We start from the raw sequence: 18,114 nt of genomic DNA on the forward strand, positions 1-18,114 counted from the left end.
CTAAGGGTACAGTCACCTTGGATAATCAAATGGAAACAAGTACTCTACTTGTCAACAAGAACAGCCAGGGATGACTAAAGATCTGAGGGACAACATAAGACTAAAACATAAAACATACAAGAATAAAATATAGCATAAATCTTGGCAAAGCAAATGATACATATAAAACAAAGTGTCACAAAACAGAAAACGAAGGTTAAAAACGAATATGAAAAGAAAACTGTGAAGTATATCAGAGCAACAATTATGTTAGAAAAAGATGTGGTGATAAACAGTATTGTGGGCCCTTAAACTAGTAATGGTGACAATGTTAATAATAATAAGGAAATGGCAGACATGCTGAGTTATTGCTTGTGTCAGTATTTATAGTAATGAAAGAAATCAACACATACTGAGGGAATAGTTTTCAATTGGGGACTCGCCATAAATAACATATGCAATTTAGCAGTACTAAAGAAAATAGTTAAGAATCATACAACACCACGTTATAGTTCAACAGGTTTATTTGGAAGTACTAACTTTTGGAATGCTGCTCCTTCATCAGGTAGCTGTGGAGAAGGATCATAGGACACAGAATTTATAGCAAAAGATCATAGTGGCATACAACTGATGCAATATAGTGAAAAAACCTAGATTGCTGTTTAGTCTTTCATCTTTTAGAATGAGCTGCAGGTTTCCATTCATTAATATGTAAATCCCAGAACTTCTTTCAAGTCATATTCTCAAGATAACTTAAGGTTTTATGTAAAAAAGGTGACATCTCAGCTCAGACAATGTATTAAAGGTCTGAGGTTAGAATCTGTCTGTATTCCAATCTTGAGTCAGACTGGTTCTATTTCCAAAGTAGGAATTTATAAAATGCCTTGAAGTTGTATGCTTTTTGAACAAAATAAAATGTATCTGCAAATACAATTCTGAAAATACAAATTCACTCCACAAAGCTATATTTGTGTGTGCGTGCATGTGAGAGAGAGAGTGAGAGACTGTGTGCGTTTGTTTTTGTGGGAGAGGAGAGTATGTGATCACACCTTGAATGCATTGTCTGAGCTATGACACTTTGATCTTTTGCTATAAATTCCGTATCACATCATCCTGCCCCACTTGCTACCTAATGAACAAGCAGCACTCAAAGTCAGTGCTCCCAAATAAACCTGTTGGACTATAACATGGTGTTGTGAGATTTTTAACTTTGCCCACCACAGTCCAACACTGGCACCTCCACATTGAAGAAAATAGTGGCACTAAAGAAACTTCCAAGACAAGGTGATTTGCATCCCAGTGTTTTAAAGGAAATGGGCAGAGAACTACAGTATTATAAACTTCCCTTCAGTCAGGGATCACTCATTTTGCTATTTAAGAAACGGCAGCGAGGGAAACCAGGTAACTTTAAACCTGTTAATTCACCATCTATGATTGGGAATTTTCTATAATTAACACCGTGAAAACCTCTAATACCTCCAGATGGTCAGATAGGTATACCTTGGGTTTGTAACGGGGTCAGTCATACCTGATAAACCTAATTAAATTTTTTAAACAGTGTTCCCTTTAATGACCCTTAATTATGTATGACCTATTTGTTGGAGTGCACAGTTGGACTGCCACATGGCCTCTTAAAGGGATAGCTGCTTCTGGGCTTTCCTCATTCTGCATTTCACAATTTCTGCCCAGTTACCCATCCACACAGAAGGTTGGAGGTGACTAAAGTAGTGGGCAGGCGAATGTCAAGAGATATTATCCATTTGGACTTCCTGAAGGCATTTCATAAAGACCCTCTCAAGAGGGTCTGAGAGCTAATAGTGAAGCACATGGAATTGAAAGCAAGTTATTGACCTGGTTAGGAACATGGATGAGTGTGAGGAATAGAACAAAAGGACAATGGGCAAGTTCTCTTATTGGCAGCACATCTCTCGTGATGTCCCACATGGATCAGTTTTGGGTCCTCAGCTGTTCTCTCTTTTTATTAATGACCTCAATGATGGGATAGAAAAACACATCTGCAAGTTTGCGAATGAACAAAGATAGGTGGTATTGTATGCAGTGTAGGTGTAAGTATTAAAATGACAAAGCGATATTAATTGATGAAGCGAATGGGTAAAATTGTGACAAATAGATTTTAAGACAGGAAAGTGTGAAACCATCCATTTTGGATCTAAAAATGCTCGAACAGAAAACCTATTAAATCAAGAAAAACTAGAAAAAGTTCAAGTCCAAGGGACTTTGGACTCCAGGTGCACAGATCTTTATAATGTCATGAAAAATACAAAAATAATCAACAACCAATTCTGACCTTGCTTCAGCTATATACCTGGTTGGGCACCATTGAGAGATACTGTGAGCATTTCTAGGCACTGCATTTAATAAAGTGATGTTAATCTTGGAAGTGCAATATAGGTTCTATGAGAACAATATGACGATTCTAAGAGTTAAGTCATACGAGATTGCTTGCTGAAATTGGCATTGTATTTTCTGAAATTCAAAGGATTAATAAGTAATTCAATCAAAAAGTTCAAGATATCGAAAGATGAGATCGACAGATAGAAACTATTCTGCTAGTTGAGGAATCTAGTAGTCGGGGACACAGCCTAAAATTGAGATGCAGACCTCAAAAGAAAAATTAGGAAACGCATAAAGGGTAGTAGAAGTTTAGAACTCCCTTCCACAAATAGGAATTAATGCTAGCTCAATTGTTAATTTTAAAATTTGAGATTGATAGATTTTTAAAACTAGTTCTTAAAGGATAACTGGCACTAAATGATAAAGAGACACAAGATGGGTATTTGAAGTTAGTTCATGGATCAGTGAAGAAATGGGGGCAAACCAGCCTCTTCCTGTTCCCATGTTCTTTGTGTGGTTCAGGAGAGATGAGAAGAAAGGTGAGCAGAGATGTAGAAAATGGGGCAGAACCCATCAAGTTCTGGTATACATTGGCACAGAATATTTGTTTGAGAAAACAGGAACACATGACAAAAATACAAGTTTCATCAATAGGACAGATGAAAGAGAGATACTGGGAGAATGGAATGGAATCCACTCAAAAAGTGGGCATTAAGAAGTATAGTCAAGATAGCTGTGGAAGTCAGTGGGTTTATTAGTTAACAGTTTAACTCCAGAAAAGAGGATATTGAAGTCAAGAAAGGGAAGAGAAGGGAAGCATCATAGATGGACAACCAAAAAGTTACAAGAGGGAGGGAAATATGAAACAAAAAGATGATTTTCTTCCAGTCAGGACAAGGGCAGGAAGCAGCACTGATACAGTCATCACTGGAAAATGAGGTGAGGGGGGCCCTGATTTGGACTGTCATAGAGTCAAGGAGTTTTATAGCATGGAAAGAGGCCATTTAGCTCATTTTGTCTGTCATCAAATTCCAATCTATTCTAATCCCAGTTCCCAGCATTTGTATCATAGTCTTGTATGCCTTGGCATCACAAGTGCACACCTAAATGTTTCTTAAATGTCTTTAGGATTCCTGTTTCTATGACTATTTTAAACAATGTGTTCCAGATGCCCACCACCTTCTGGTTGAAAACCCTTTTCTTCCTAATCCCATCCAAAACTCGTGCCTCTTACCTTAACATTGTGTCCCTGGCTACTGATTCCTCCATTAAAGGGGAACGGTTTCTCCCTGTCTAACCTGTCAATGCCTCTCAGAGCTTTGTACACTTCAATCACATTCCCTCCATCCTTCTCTGCTCCCAGGGAAAACAACCCCAACCTATCTCATCTCCCTTCATTGCTGTATCACCCCATCCCTGGCAATATCAGCTAAGAAATATTCTGTGCTATGTTCTCTTGCTATCTAAACATAACATAAATTAGGTATGTGTATTCCGTTTACTTGAAGATCTCTAATGAGTTTTCTTACTAAATTAAACTAGTAAATGAAGTGCAGTGTAATCTCTAGACACATCATGCTCATAGAGTGATAGTGCAGAGTCACTGTGACTCCGAGTTATATGATGACCTCCAAAGTACTTGGCTAACCTCTTAAAGATACATCACTCTAATGTTCCACATTTTCCAAAATGGAATTAAGATCTTATGGGCTCCAGTACCAACATGTTTAACTGGAGACACAACCCTCTTTCTGACCTTTCTGCTAGTGAAAAGAGTTTCTCCTTGTCTGCTCCATCAAAAAAAACCCTATAATTTTGATACAACAAGTAAATCTCTCCATAACCTTTTCTGCTCTAAAGAGAATGATCCCAGCTTTTCCCATCTCCCCATTTCTTTAAAAAGGTCTTGTCAAATTTGACTGGATGGATCATTTCTGGGAGATCAAAGCTACTCAATGTAACCGTGGAGACACATTCTACTTTTTTTTTGCTTCTGTTTGTAAGTTCAGCTGCTGCTATCCTCAGTTACCTGGATCCTCCTTGTTTGTCGATTTGGCATGTCCATCTGTAATTGAAACAGATGATCGTTGCACAATTAGAATAAGTTTGACTGGAAATTTCTCTGCAAATGTGATCTTTGAGGAATCCTGTTCTTGTGTCTATGATTTGAGAGGAGTAGGGAGTTAGTCACATTCCATACTAACAACCTGACAATCGCTGATCACCAGGCACAGGAAAGAGGAAACTGAGACATCAGGCCTCTGCCCTTCCAATTTTCACAAGACATAGAATCCCTACAGTGTGGGAACAGGCCCTTCGGCCCAGCAAGTCCACACTGATCCTCCGAAGAGTAACCCACTCAGACCCATTCCCCTCTTACTCTACATTTATCCTAACTAATGCACCTAATCTACAAGTCCCTGAACGCTATGGGCAATTTAACATGACCAATCCACCTAATCGGCACATCTTTGGACTGTGGGAGGAAACCAGAGCACCCAGAGGAAACCCAGACAGACACGGGGAGAATGTGCAAACTCCACACAGTCAGTCGCCCAAGGCTGGAATCAAATCCGGGTCCCTGGCGCTGTGAGGCAACGGTGCTAACTCAGCCAAAGGCACTGACAGAGTGCACCCACCCGGTGAATGTCCCAGGCTACAGAAAATCTCCACTTATAAAACAGTAAAATTTCTGTGACTGTAATGTAGCATGTGTGTGTAACCTCAGACGCTGTGTGCTCCCTGTAATACAGTACACCATCTCTGTGCCTGCTCTGTGGACTACTTCTTGTGTGTGCTGTGAAACAATGTACTGATTTTCTAAGGAGTGCCAATGGAATCTCATGTAGTTTGCCACTCCTCTTGCTCTTTTTTTAATGATAGGAGAGAGCTTCATATTTCTCGAAAGGAATTTCCAATAAGGGTTTACTTCAGAAATGCGGAGTGCTTCCAAGCCAACAGTTCACTTGTCGTGCAGAACTGTGGGAAGGCAAACTCCATATGCCCCCTTTCACAGCAGTCAGCTGCCGCATTCGGAAATTTACAGGTCCAGAATCTCAGACTGTCAAATGGTAAATACACAAGGTAAGTGTGAGGTTAGAGTGTCAGATGGATAGGGAGTAAGGTGCAAGGGATGTAAGTTGTCAGTAAGGTAACAGGAGTAAGGATATCAGGGTGTGAGGTGCCAGGTAGGAAGAATGCCAAGTGGGTAAAATGCCAACTAAGTAGGGGTTAGAATGCCAAGGACAAACACATGGTGGCACAGGGCCAAGTAAGTGAGACAGTGTTGAGTAGATCAGGTGGGTGGAGATCCTGGCAATGGAGGGAGTAGAGGCAGTTCAGGTCAGGTATGGGGATGGGGTTGGGTGGCAGGCGGAGGTGGAAATGGGTCTAGAGAGAGTGAGAACAAAGTCAGCCTCTAGAGTAGGGATGGGACGTAGGTTCTAGAATAGGGGAAGGGTGGATCAGCTCAGCTCCCAGGAAATTAAATGGGGTTGGGGGGGGGGGGAGCGGGATGAGTGATCAGGTACAGATTGGGGAAGGTGCTGGAATAGGCAAAGGGGTTTGGGTCGTGAATGGGAGAAGGGAGGGGTGAGTCTGGAATGAAGGACGGGACTGCTTTATGAATAATTATTTAATTAATTTCATTAGTGTCTCCAAATTCTCCAGTTTTAATGGAAACTTTCAGACTGACACTGTCCTATACCTGTAAACGTGTGACACCATATCTGTAATGCAATGTTAACTCTGTGACCATAATGTATTATACTATCTTTGTAATGTACATTATCTCTGTGAATGGTGATGCTACATCTGTGCCTGTAAAGCGCAATCCTAGCTCTGTTATATGTGGAATGCATGGCAATATCTCAGTAATTGAGGATGATTTCTGTGTGATAATGTAATATTGACACTAACCCTGTGACGTGTGATATTACTACTCAAATGCAACACTTTTCTGTCTCTGATTAAAGAAAAGTTGTATACTATAAATAGCCTGTATTTTGGCCTGTTGTCCAGCTCTGAAATAGTTTCCATTCATTCTGTGATCATAACTGTCCAATTTGTATTGCAAACACATGTTTAAATCTCTGATCCCCATTCAGCCAGTTAATAATGACAGTTGGTCTCTTACTGCAAGTACGAATGGCACAATAATCCCACTGCACTTTGGGATCACTGGTGTAACACCAGGGCCCATGACTGTCACCATCAGGGTTTCGACAATAGTTTTTTAGAAGACCAGCATTAGGGTGAGTCTGAGGAGTCACTCTATGGGAAAAAGAATATTAGGAAACTGTCAGGGTGTGGGAGAAATTGAGCAAAAATCTCAGTAAAAAAGAACAAAGTTCAAATTGACATGAATCCCAGTAATGTAGACAATCCCAGAAGTTAAAAATAACCAATTTAAAAGATAATAATACTTGAGGTGAACAAAGCTAAAAATTAATACTGCTCAAAACACAAGGGCCCTGAAATTAGGAAGTCATTAATCCCAACACAATCTACATAGGTAAGATAAATCTCAACAATATCCATAGTCCCTGCAACTAACACATTCCAAAAATATACGTAGTCCATTTAATATACACTTACCCAGTAATATACATGGTCTCAGTGATTAATGCTCATCCCAGTAATATATATATATTACATACATATAGTGTCTGAGATTAACGTTAATTCCAGTAAAATACAGTGTCTATGATTATCACTAATCCCAGTAACATATACAGTTCCTGTGATTATCACTGAACCCAGTGACATATACAGTCCCTGTGATTATCACTGATCCCAGTAACATATACAGGTACTGTGATTATCACTGATCCCTGTAATATACACATTCCCTGTAATTATCACTGATCCCTGTAATATACATAGTCCTCGTCATGAACACTAATCCCAGGGATATGCACAGCCTTTGTGCTTCATACTCATCGCAGTTATATGAAACAATAATGTCAGAAATGTTTAAAAATCCCAGCTATTATACTTTGCTAGTAATTAACATAATTCTCAGTAATATTATACAACAATATCCATGATGAACACTAAGGCTAGTTTGTTACATATGCAGTCCCTGTGATTAACACTGATCTCAGTAATTTAAACAATTGCCCCTGCAATTAACACTAACATCAATGATATACATAGTTCCTGTGCTTAACATTATTCCCAATGACATACATGCTCCCAGTGATTTACACCCATCCCTGTAATAGACAATTCCTGTGACTAACACTCTTCCCAATGATATAAACAAACAACTGTAATTAATACAATTCCCAGTCCCAAGTTATGTTATAATGTACAAAATCCCCATGATTCCCAGTTAAATACACAGGCCCTGTGATTAACTAAGATGAAGAGAAATTTATTTATCCTGAGTGGTGTGCCTCTGGAATTCTCTGCCACAGAAAGCAGTTGAGGCCAAAACATTGAATGTTTTCAAGAAACAGTTAGATATCATTCTTAGGGGTATGAGAATGAGAATTTTTTACTTCAATATGGTTAAATCAATAAGCTTCACTGGGACAATCTTGCACCGAGTCTTAACTTTCTATACAAAAACCAGTAGATTCTGGTCAGAATATATTAGTGTCTCTTTGCAACCATGTCATACACAGATGTTAAAATGTTGAAGAACAGATAAAAATCACAAAACCATCTTTTTGTACTTCTTCTGATATCGCTTTAATTTCTTAGAAGTATACCTCATTGGCTTCTCCATCCCTGACTCACCATCATGCATTAGTCACTGTCATTAACTGCCATTTAAAAACATTTCTTAAATTTGGACAACAAAAACCGGTTCATTTATTAACTTGGCCTTCATCTGTGCCCTGTTGACCACCCCACCATTGTCTGCTTATTAACAAATCTGTTAAAAGTACAAATATTGCACTAATTCTAGGCACAATTTTCTGATAAACCCACATATTCCCAAAAATCTGATGATGGTTTCTAGTTTAGTTTTAGGAACAGGGAATTCTATCAGTGCCTTCACTTTTGCTGTTCTTGGTTAATACTTGACTTTGCCCTATAACATTTCCTGGAGAACTTATCCTGATTTTCACAAATTCACTCTTGCAAGATTTATTATTAAGCCAGATAACAGCTTAAACAGGTCTCCTAGCTGTTTTAAATACTCATTCCTAGGCCTTAGTGTATAATACAATGCTGTCCAAATAAATTTGGCACTTTAGTTACGACTTGATTCATAATTCCTTGGAATCTTGTTGGGACATTTTTAAATCCATTCAACATTAATATACCCTATTTTCTGTAACATAGCCTGATATTGCCTTAGCTTTTGACATAAGTAGTATTTGCCAATACCCTTTCAATAATCAATCTTAGAAAAACATGAAGCACTACCAATCATAGCAATACAATCTTCTAACTGAAGAATTGGGTACAAATCTATCTTTATTCTTGCATTTACTCTTCTGTAAACTGTATAAGTTTAGTTGACCCATCTGGCTTCGAAACTAATCCACTGCTAAACTCCAACTGCTTTGCTTAGGTTCAATCTGTTTTTGAACATGTGTTGAATCTCCATTTCCACCTGAGGTTTTCTTTCCTGGCTTAACCAAGAGGGTGTTGTTTTCTCGATACGGATTCCCCTACAGCCACATCATGTCTGGCTAACATGGTATATTTAAGTGTATGTCTGCAAATTTCCTTGAATTTCCTTATTAGGTCTTCTTGTTATCCTTTCTCTAGTATGAAAATATGTTGGCGAACTGTCCCAGTATTTCAGTATTAGCCAGTTAAATTGTCAGAGATTCACTTCATGAACTGTTTACTTTTCCTCTACTGTCCATGTCATTCCCAATCCTCTTACTACCTGACATACTTATTCTTTCTTATTTTCTTCCAGCTGTTGATATTGCTTCAACATATTTACATGACATAATAAATTCTTGTTCTTACAATCAAGAGTTTCTATCAGATACATCACTTTTCTAACCCTCCTCACCACCTTATAGGGACCACTGAATCTCACAGTCAGAAGCTCACATTGTAAAGGTAATAAGCATAACACATCATGGCCTGTTTGAAATGTTCTACTTGTAGCATGCTTGTATGCCCTTTACTCTTTGCCTGTGAAGTTTTCAAATGATCCTGTGCTGTTTTGCATGCTCCCATGAGTATCTGAAGAAATGTGCACATGTAATCCCAACATTTGGGGTTCATCACTGTGCATTAAAAACTTAACTAATTTTAACTGATCTTTTGATCTCATCACCCAGATTAATTTGAACGGATAAGACCCAGTAGATTTATTTGGGGAATCTCTGGTAGTGAGGAGTAAGAAATCTAATCCTTTGTCCCAAACCTGTGGGTATTAATGAGAATGAAATAATTGTTTGGGGAATCTGTTGGTAACTCTCCAAAGCTCCCTGTGTTTATTGATGACAGGTGGTGGACTTCAACCACATTATACCCAGATTACTGATCATGTCCTGAAAAAAGCTTAGATATCACGTTAGAAGCTTGATCTGATTGTATTCGAATTGGCAGCCCATTGTGCATAAAAAAAACTGAATTAGGTTTTCCTTCACTTTAGCTATAACCGTCCTTAAACAAAAAGCTTCCTGAAATTGGATTGTCATATCCATAACTTTAAGGATGTTGTCCTGTGTGCATTTTTGATACTGGCCCTACACAATTCTCAAACACTCAAGTAAATGATTCTGCAAAAACTTAAATGGGAAGTAAAGATGCCAGTCAGATTACATTATGACATTTTCCCAACAACTTGATGTTTATGACATAGAAGGGTACTACCACTTTATGAAGTCTTAGCCAAGTAAAATGCCTGATTATTAATGCTTGAGATTTCTCTATTCTTACACATCCTGCCATAAGAGTTTCATGTGCTATTTACAATATCTCATGACAGTATTTGGCTGTACTGGAAATTGGGGTTCTCTTTAAAACAGTTCTTTTAATGCTCCATATTTAGTATTTCCAGCATAGCGTGAGATCTCATTTAACTGTTACAGTTGTGATATAAACAAAAGAGTTTTTGGTCAACACACTACCCTAATACGAAGGCAATGTTTGGGAAAATAAGGAATGAAAACTAACCTTTGGATAGAGGTGGGTAAGACATTATGAATAGCTGCCCATGGTCATTGGCTAAAAGAATTTAGACAGTTGACTGACACAATGTAAGCTACCAGCTCCTAGAAATGGGGTATGTCAGGGGCAGAGGGCAATCCTCACCAGGCAGTCAATATGGGCAGCAGTCCTTGTCAAGGGACTGTCTCCTCCAGATGGAAAATGAAGAGGAGGAAAAAGAACCAGGGAAGAGCTCCCTAATGCTTCGACTGGCAAGCAGGGTGCTGCCTTCACAAGTTAACAAGAACAAAATCTCCTCTGCCCACAGTCTACTTGTCCTCTGGTCTCAGTAAACCATCCTCAAAAGCCATGCATATACACTTTCTTTGTCTAATTAACTATTGTATCAAATCTGAATTACTGTTACTTAGCAAACTCAATAAACTATCTGAAAATTCCTTACAAATAGTTGACTGTCCATCTGAGGTAACGGTGATCACGAACCCCCAAAATCAACAGGCAGTACCTCAATCTGATCAACAACCATCTATTCCGCAGCCCTAGGTGTGTGAAGATGTCTCCACTTCCTCGTCAGAGCTGTGTTTTTACAACATACTGGAACACCTTCAGCCTCAGCCTCAGTGTAAGCTGTGTGTGCTCACTTACTTAACTTTTGATCTGCTTTCTGAACCTCAATTAGCAAAGACTTTCTGTGATTTAACCTTCACATCCACCAATCATTATCTAGGAGAAAGTCAACTCCCTCCACAGGCTTTTTGTTTTAACAACAAGAACTACTACCATTTCTCCAGACAACAAGTCACATTCCAATTTTACATTTCATAGTGAAACTAGGATGTACTCTTCACTTATTCTATTTACTAACACTTTGGCTTTTATTGCATTCTGAAGGAAACATTAAATCCTTCAGCAAGAGTTTGATAGCTCTTTTGACTCTCAGTATTGTTATAGGCTTGACGTCATGTAAAGAAAAAGGAGGCAAAAAGTGTTTACATCTCATCTAATACATTTATTTTACCTACACTCTCAGTCTTTGCCTCCAGTTTCTTTGCTGAAGTTATAGCTACAATTTGATCAGTGACATTTTCCTTCAGAATTTTCTTTTTGGAACTCCTCTTACAAACCCCATCAAATCCCCTGGGCTTCCCCTGTAACTTCCATATCGATGTCCCACTTTATTACCATGAAAACACATAGGACCTTGATTGTCACCTCCAACCTCAACAGCTTTCTTTCTGATCTGAAGAGGGAATACACGGGCATTCTTAGCTGTCTTTTTTCACTGTGATCACTTCTCTTCCTTTCACTGTCACTCGCCTTTTGAGTTTATGGTGGTGACGGAAAAGAGGGTTATAGTTTTTATTGATGAGTTCACAATCATTAGCCATTATTCCTTCCTGTCCAGCAATTGTAACCCTCTGGTCTTTATCTTGGGTTTTAAGTACAAAAAGTTTTAAATTCTCTGAAGTGAATGATCTCTCTGAGAGCTTCATGTGTAGGATTTACTGTCAACACCTATTCTCACCTATCAAAACAACTTTGTCTTGCCATTCAAATTCAGTGTAAGTTTTCCCAGGCAGTATCCTGAAATTTTTGCCTGTATGCTTCAGGAACTAAATCATACACTGCCCAGATCGGCCCTTTGTTTTTTACAAACAGCATCACAATCAATTTAAACCTTCTCTGACAGTGAAACTGATCCTTGTGGGCAATGTCCATAAAGTCATAGAGATGTACAGCACGGAACCAAACCCTTCAGTCCAACCCGTCCATGCCGACCAGATATCCCAACCCAATCTAGTCCCACCTGCCAGCACCCGACCCATATCCCTCTAAACCCTTCCTATTCATATACCCATCTAAATGCCTTTTAAATGTTGTAATTGTACCAGCCTCCACCACTTCCTCTGGCAGCTCATTCCATACACGTACCACCCTCTGCCTGAAAAAGTTGCCCCTTAGGTCCCTTTTATATCTTTCTCCTAAACCCTCTAGTTCTGGACTCCCCCCAACCCAGGGAACAGACCCTGTCTATTTATCCTAAACATGCAACTCATGATTTTATAAACCTCTGTAAGGTCACCCCTCAGCCTCCGATACTCCAGGGAAAACAGCCCTAGCCTATTCAGCCTCTCCCTATAGCTCATATCCTTGAACCCAGGCAAAATCCTTGTAAATTTTCTCTGAACCCTTTCAAGTTTCACATCCTTCCAATAGGAAGGAGACCAGAATTGCATGCAATATTCCAACAGTGGCCTAACCAATGTCCTGTACAACTGCAATATGACCTCCAAACCCCTGTACTCAATACTCTGACCAATAAAGGAAAACATATCAAATGCCTTCTTCCCTATCCTATCTACCTGCAACTCTACTTTCAAGGAACTATGAACCTGCACTCCAAAGTCTATTTGTTCAGCAACACTTCCCAGGACCTTACCATTAGGTGTATAAGTCCTACTGTGATTTCCTTTAGAAAATACACAGTAAAACACAGTTCCAATGATTTACCCTAACCTTAGTAACATACACAGTCATTGATCTTAACCTAATTACCAGAAATAGACACAACTACATTGATTAACCTTACTCGTAGCACTGTACATAGTGCCTCTAATTAACACTAATCTTAGTTAGACATACAAACAATGCTTAAATCTATTTCCAGTAATATACATAGCTCCAGTAATTAACATTATTCCCTGTAGTATACACAAATCTGGTTATTAACCCTAATCTTAGTTACTGCATGTACACAATACCAGTGAATTACACAAATCCCAGTAATATACACACTCCGTGTGATTAATGCAAATCCCATTGATATACACAGTCCCACGATTAAGACTCATTCACATTATTAATGCGCATAGTCCAGTTGAATAATTCTGATCTCAGTTACTGTACAATACTATACACACTCCCAGTGAGTGACACTAATCTCAGTTATATGCGCATTCCTGGTGATTAACACTAACTCCAGTTATCTACATTGTCCCTGCAATTAACAGTATGCCCAGAAATATACTCACAGTCCATGTGATTAACATGGACCTCCAGTAGCATACATATCCCTGTGATTATCACAAATCCCAATTATAGACACAAATCCCCAGGATTTACACTATTCTTAGACACTAGCATATTGCTTATAATTAATATTAATCTCAGTAATAGGCACAGTGTCTGTGATTAACACTGTACCTTGTAAAATACACACACAGTCCATGTGATTAATATGGCTCCTAATAACATATACAGTTCCTGTGATTAATTTTAATCCCAGTGATAGACACAAATCCCTATGATTTACAGAATCCCAGTTATAGATGAAAATCCCTCCGTTTAACACATTTCTTCATAACAGGCATGGTGCTCATGATTAATACTCATCTTAGTAATAGGCATGGTGCCTGTTTTTAATACTAATCTGAGTAATAGCTGTCAGCAATAACTATGGCACCTCTGATTAACACTCATCTCAGTACTGAATACAGTGCCTGGCATTACAGCTAATTTTAGTAACAGTCACAGTTCCTGTGATTAATACTAACCTTAGTAAAAGGCACAGTCTCTCTTATTACTACTGATCTCAGTAATAACACATCACCTGTGATTAATGCTAATCTCAGTAATAATTTGCTCACAAGTATTAAATGGCATTTTAAAAGTCATAATCTAATAAACAAATCAACAGGGGCTTACTTAAAACAGCAATTGCAACAGAGCAAATTGTTTCCATGTGCACACATAAACCAGACTGACCAATTGGTCACAGTCATAACATTTTATAAGCACAGTCCTTCAAAACAAAGTCTCTTAAAGGCAAGGTACACATAAAGGAGCAAAGGCACATTCTGAACAATACCCTGATCTTAACGGCTGCATCAGAAGGCTTTTAACAGTGTGATATTGCCTACCGTGGTCTGTGAGGACTATTGGTGTTCCACATTTGGCAAGGGATTCCCTTCCTGGTTTTACTAACAAATCCTCGGTACGTTGTCCCATTTCCAGTGTAACAATCTGGGATGGAACAAGGGTTAGTGTAAATTAGCATTCTGGCAATTTAGGAACAAATAGAGACTAATATTCTGAGGGCAGCCGCCAATACGTTGTCATTATCAATAGCAAATAAAACAAAAAGAAAGGCTTGGCATTTATCCCTCAGTCAGAGCTTGCCGAGTAAGTGCTGTCTCAATCAGCGAGTACTCACTCTTGCTTGGACAATGCTGCCTCTCTCGGTCAGTAACATCTCTCTCTCTTGGTCAGTGATCTCTCAGTCAGTGTGACCTTTCACAGCCTTTGGTCAGTTCCAATTACAGATTCTTGCTTCAATGCTGTTAGTCAGGTGACATTACCTGACCCCCTTATTGTCCCCATTAGTAACTATTCATTCTCCTAGACTGATTGTTATCCAATCCCGGACCTTCACCTTCTTTGGGCTCCACCTCTACCTAGGAGGAGAAAGTGAGGTCTGCAGATGCTGGAGATCAGAGCTGAAAATGTGTTGCTGGAAAAGCGCAGCAGGTCAGGCAGCATCCAGGGAACAGGAGAATCAACGTTTCGGGCATAAGCCCTTCTTCAGGACCTGCTCCTTGGATGCTTCCTGAAGAAGGGCTTATGCCCGAAACGTCGATTCTCCTGTTCCCTGGATGCTGCCTGACCTGCTGCGCTTTTCCAGCAACACATTTTCAGCTCCACCTCTACCTATTCTTTACTCCTTACCCCCTCCCTTCACCCTATCTTCTACATAAAAAAACAACTTTTGTCATCTGAGGAAGGGTCAATGGACCCAAAATGTTAACTCTGATTTCTCTCCACAGATGCTGCCAGACCTGCTGAGCTTTTCCAGCAATTTCAGTTTTTGTTGGTGTTGACATTACCTTCAGGTTCAATGTCATCATTGCAGCGTTCAAGTTGGAAACAGAATGCAGTCCGGACCCCGCGATCTTTCGTGAAACACCATGGGGCTTCGGAACCATCTGGATTTCGGCAGTAATTCTCCTCCAACCCCCTGGAACAACAAATCAAATTCTGGTCTGGAACTTCCACTTCATGAATAGACAACGCCAGGCTCTCTCAAAGTATTTTGCAGCAAGCAAACTGATGTTGAAGTCTGACCTTGCTGCTTTGTGAGGAACTCAGCAGCCAATTTTCATAAACTGAAGTCCCATATGTAGCAATGTAATAATCCCTAGACTATCTCATTTTGGAATACTAATTGAGGGTTACTGTCCAAAATATATAGGGGAGAGCTTTCTTAATATTCTTCTGAATAATGTCAATGGGATTTCCACATCTACCTGAGGGAGCAGATAGCATTTTTATTTAATATCTCTGAAGGTTGACACCTCCTACTCCCATTACCAGATTTGAAGCAAAAACCTTCAGTTTTGGGAGTCATTGAACCAAGGGAGAGGGGCACTTGGGTATGAAACTGTGCCACGTAGTAGCTGTGAATGCATCTCAATGTAAACACTGACTGTGAAGCAGCCTATTGTACAACGCTATTCCAGAAATGGAGCTACTATATTTAACACTGAACTGCCTATTTATGCACATGTCCTGTTATTTATACATACATATTGGAAGGTAACAAGGTCAGACACTGGCCAGAAACTGCTTGAATGGTGATATTGGCAAAAACATTGTTTCATTAAACACCAAGCTCCCTGGTTTCTCCACCAGAGCATTTAAGCCGAACCTTTCTGGAGAACAGATTTAAAAACAGTTGACAGCAGGGTAAATTACAAATGGCACAGATAGATAGATTGTTCTCATAACAGAATTGTGGTTAAATGATGTAAGAGTAAGTTTAGAGCTGAGAATGTGTTGCTGGAAAAGCGCAGCAGGTCAGGCAGCATCCAAGGAGCAGGAGAATCGACGTTTCGGGCATGAGCCCTTCTTCAGGAAAGATGCTGCCTGACCTGCTGCGCTTTTCCAGCAACACATTTTCAGCTCTGATCTCCAGCATCTGCAGTCCTCACTTTCTCCTAAGAGCAAGTTTACTCAAGAACTTAAATTCAACATGATAGTGAGCAAAATTAACAGGCAAACATCATAGAAGCAAAATGCATCCTGTGTACAGCAAACAGTAGCAAAACAACCAATAGACAGACAGAGATAAGGGTTTGAGATTGAGCAAAATAATATCTAGGCTAGAAAAGGGAGCGGACAGAGAGAGAGAGAGAGAGAAAGATGGGATAGACAGAAAGGTAATGCAGAGAATAATAATAAGGAAAGAGACATATGGAGAGAGAGAGTAAGAAAATAGAAAAAGCGATAACAAATGGAAAATGAGAGATAACAGATATCCAAGAAAGGGACTGATATATCTTTAAAGATTAAAGGCTAAAGGGATACAAGAAGAAAATGTGAATATGATATTGACATAAAGGATCAGTCACGATCATACTGAATAGTGGAACAGTCCTGAATCACCAACTCTTGCTGTTAGGTTTTATGTATAAGGAGACAGAAAACTGATAACGACATAGGTAGAACATAGGTAGAATGAGAGCGCAAGTTGATAAAGAAAACAGATCAAAAAATAGATGTTTAGAGCGAAAAGTGACAGATACAGAGAGGCAATGGATAAAGAGAGAGGGATATCAGAAAGAGAAAATTAACAGATAGATGAGAAGAAATAATTGATAATGGATAGAAAGAATAATAATAAACAAAGAGATAATGCATTGAGAGAGAAAACAGGTAAAGGAAAGCAAGAGAAAAAGTAACAGATGGATTGAGAAAATAAAGAGTAAAAGATCTTGAACAGGTTGAGAAAATAAAGAGAGAGAAAGGACAGACAGAGTTAGATAATTGATAAACAGAGAGGGACGGTGGATCAGGAAAGTGGCAGAGTCAAGGGAGAGGGGGGCAATGGACACAGAGGGAGAAAAGTAATGGATAGATAAATGGAGAAAAAAAGAGAGAGAGGGGGAAAACATTCTGAGATAGAGATCATTCTGAGGGAGGTAATGTATAGAAACAGAGATAGCAGATAGAGAGAGATAACTGATCAAAAAGGGATGAGATAACAGGTTAAGAGAAGGAAACAGAGAGATAAGGGCTAGAGAGCACAAAATAACAAAAGGACAGTGAAAATGGATAGAAGAAGGACAACAGACAAATAGAGATAGCACTTAGAAAGACATGATGAATGGAGAGGTAATGAATAGAGAGCAAAATAACAGCTAGAAAGAAAGAAATAATGCGTAGAGAATAGATAAGGGATAAAGTGAGATAATGGACAGACAGGTAATGCATATAGAGTGAAAGGTAATGAATAGAGGGAGAAAGTGGACATAGAAAAAAAATGTTTTTGAGAGAGAGATAAATGATATAGAGTTAATGTGTAGAGTGTCATAGCAGATAAAAATAAGGGTTGATAACAAATAGAGAATATGAGATAATAGGTGGGGAAAAAGAAGAGTTAACAGATACAAGGAAAGGGATAATGGATAGAGGGAGAGGGTTAATGGATAAATGGGGAAAGCACTTAGAGAGATAGCAAATATAAAGCATGATATAATGGACAGAAAAAGTGAAATAACAGACATAGAGAATGAGATAATAGAACAAGATGATGGATTGCGAGAAAGAGATAATAGATAGAGGGAATAATATAATGGATAACAGATAGAGGAAGATATGAGGGATAAGGAGAAATAATGCATAGAGAGA

The 18,114-nt window shown here is 39.0% G+C and overlaps 1 protein-coding gene across 1 annotated transcript in view; it reads right to left on the reverse strand.

Annotated features, from left to right (window-relative positions):
• mst1 (macrophage stimulating 1) overlaps nt 1-18,114 on the reverse strand; it is an 85,542-nt gene that overhangs the window by 18,436 nt on the left and 48,992 nt on the right. The window contains exons 9-12 of the mRNA XM_043708469.2: nt 15,312-15,442; nt 14,349-14,451; nt 6,470-6,606; nt 4,364-4,399 (exon numbers count right to left, since the gene is read on the reverse strand). Of these exons, the coding sequence (XP_043564404.1) occupies nt 4,364-4,399; nt 6,470-6,606; nt 14,349-14,451; nt 15,312-15,442 (407 nt within the window). The remainder of the gene's footprint in view (nt 1-4,363; nt 4,400-6,469; nt 6,607-14,348; nt 14,452-15,311; nt 15,443-18,114) is intronic.

Source organism: Chiloscyllium plagiosum, unplaced genomic scaffold, assembly GCF_037043375.1.
Source record: "Chiloscyllium plagiosum isolate Xiang-an unplaced genomic scaffold, Cpla_swu_hap1 HiC_scaffold_14, whole genome shotgun sequence".
Classification (NCBI taxonomy): Eukaryota; Metazoa; Chordata; class Chondrichthyes; order Orectolobiformes; family Hemiscylliidae; genus Chiloscyllium; species Chiloscyllium plagiosum.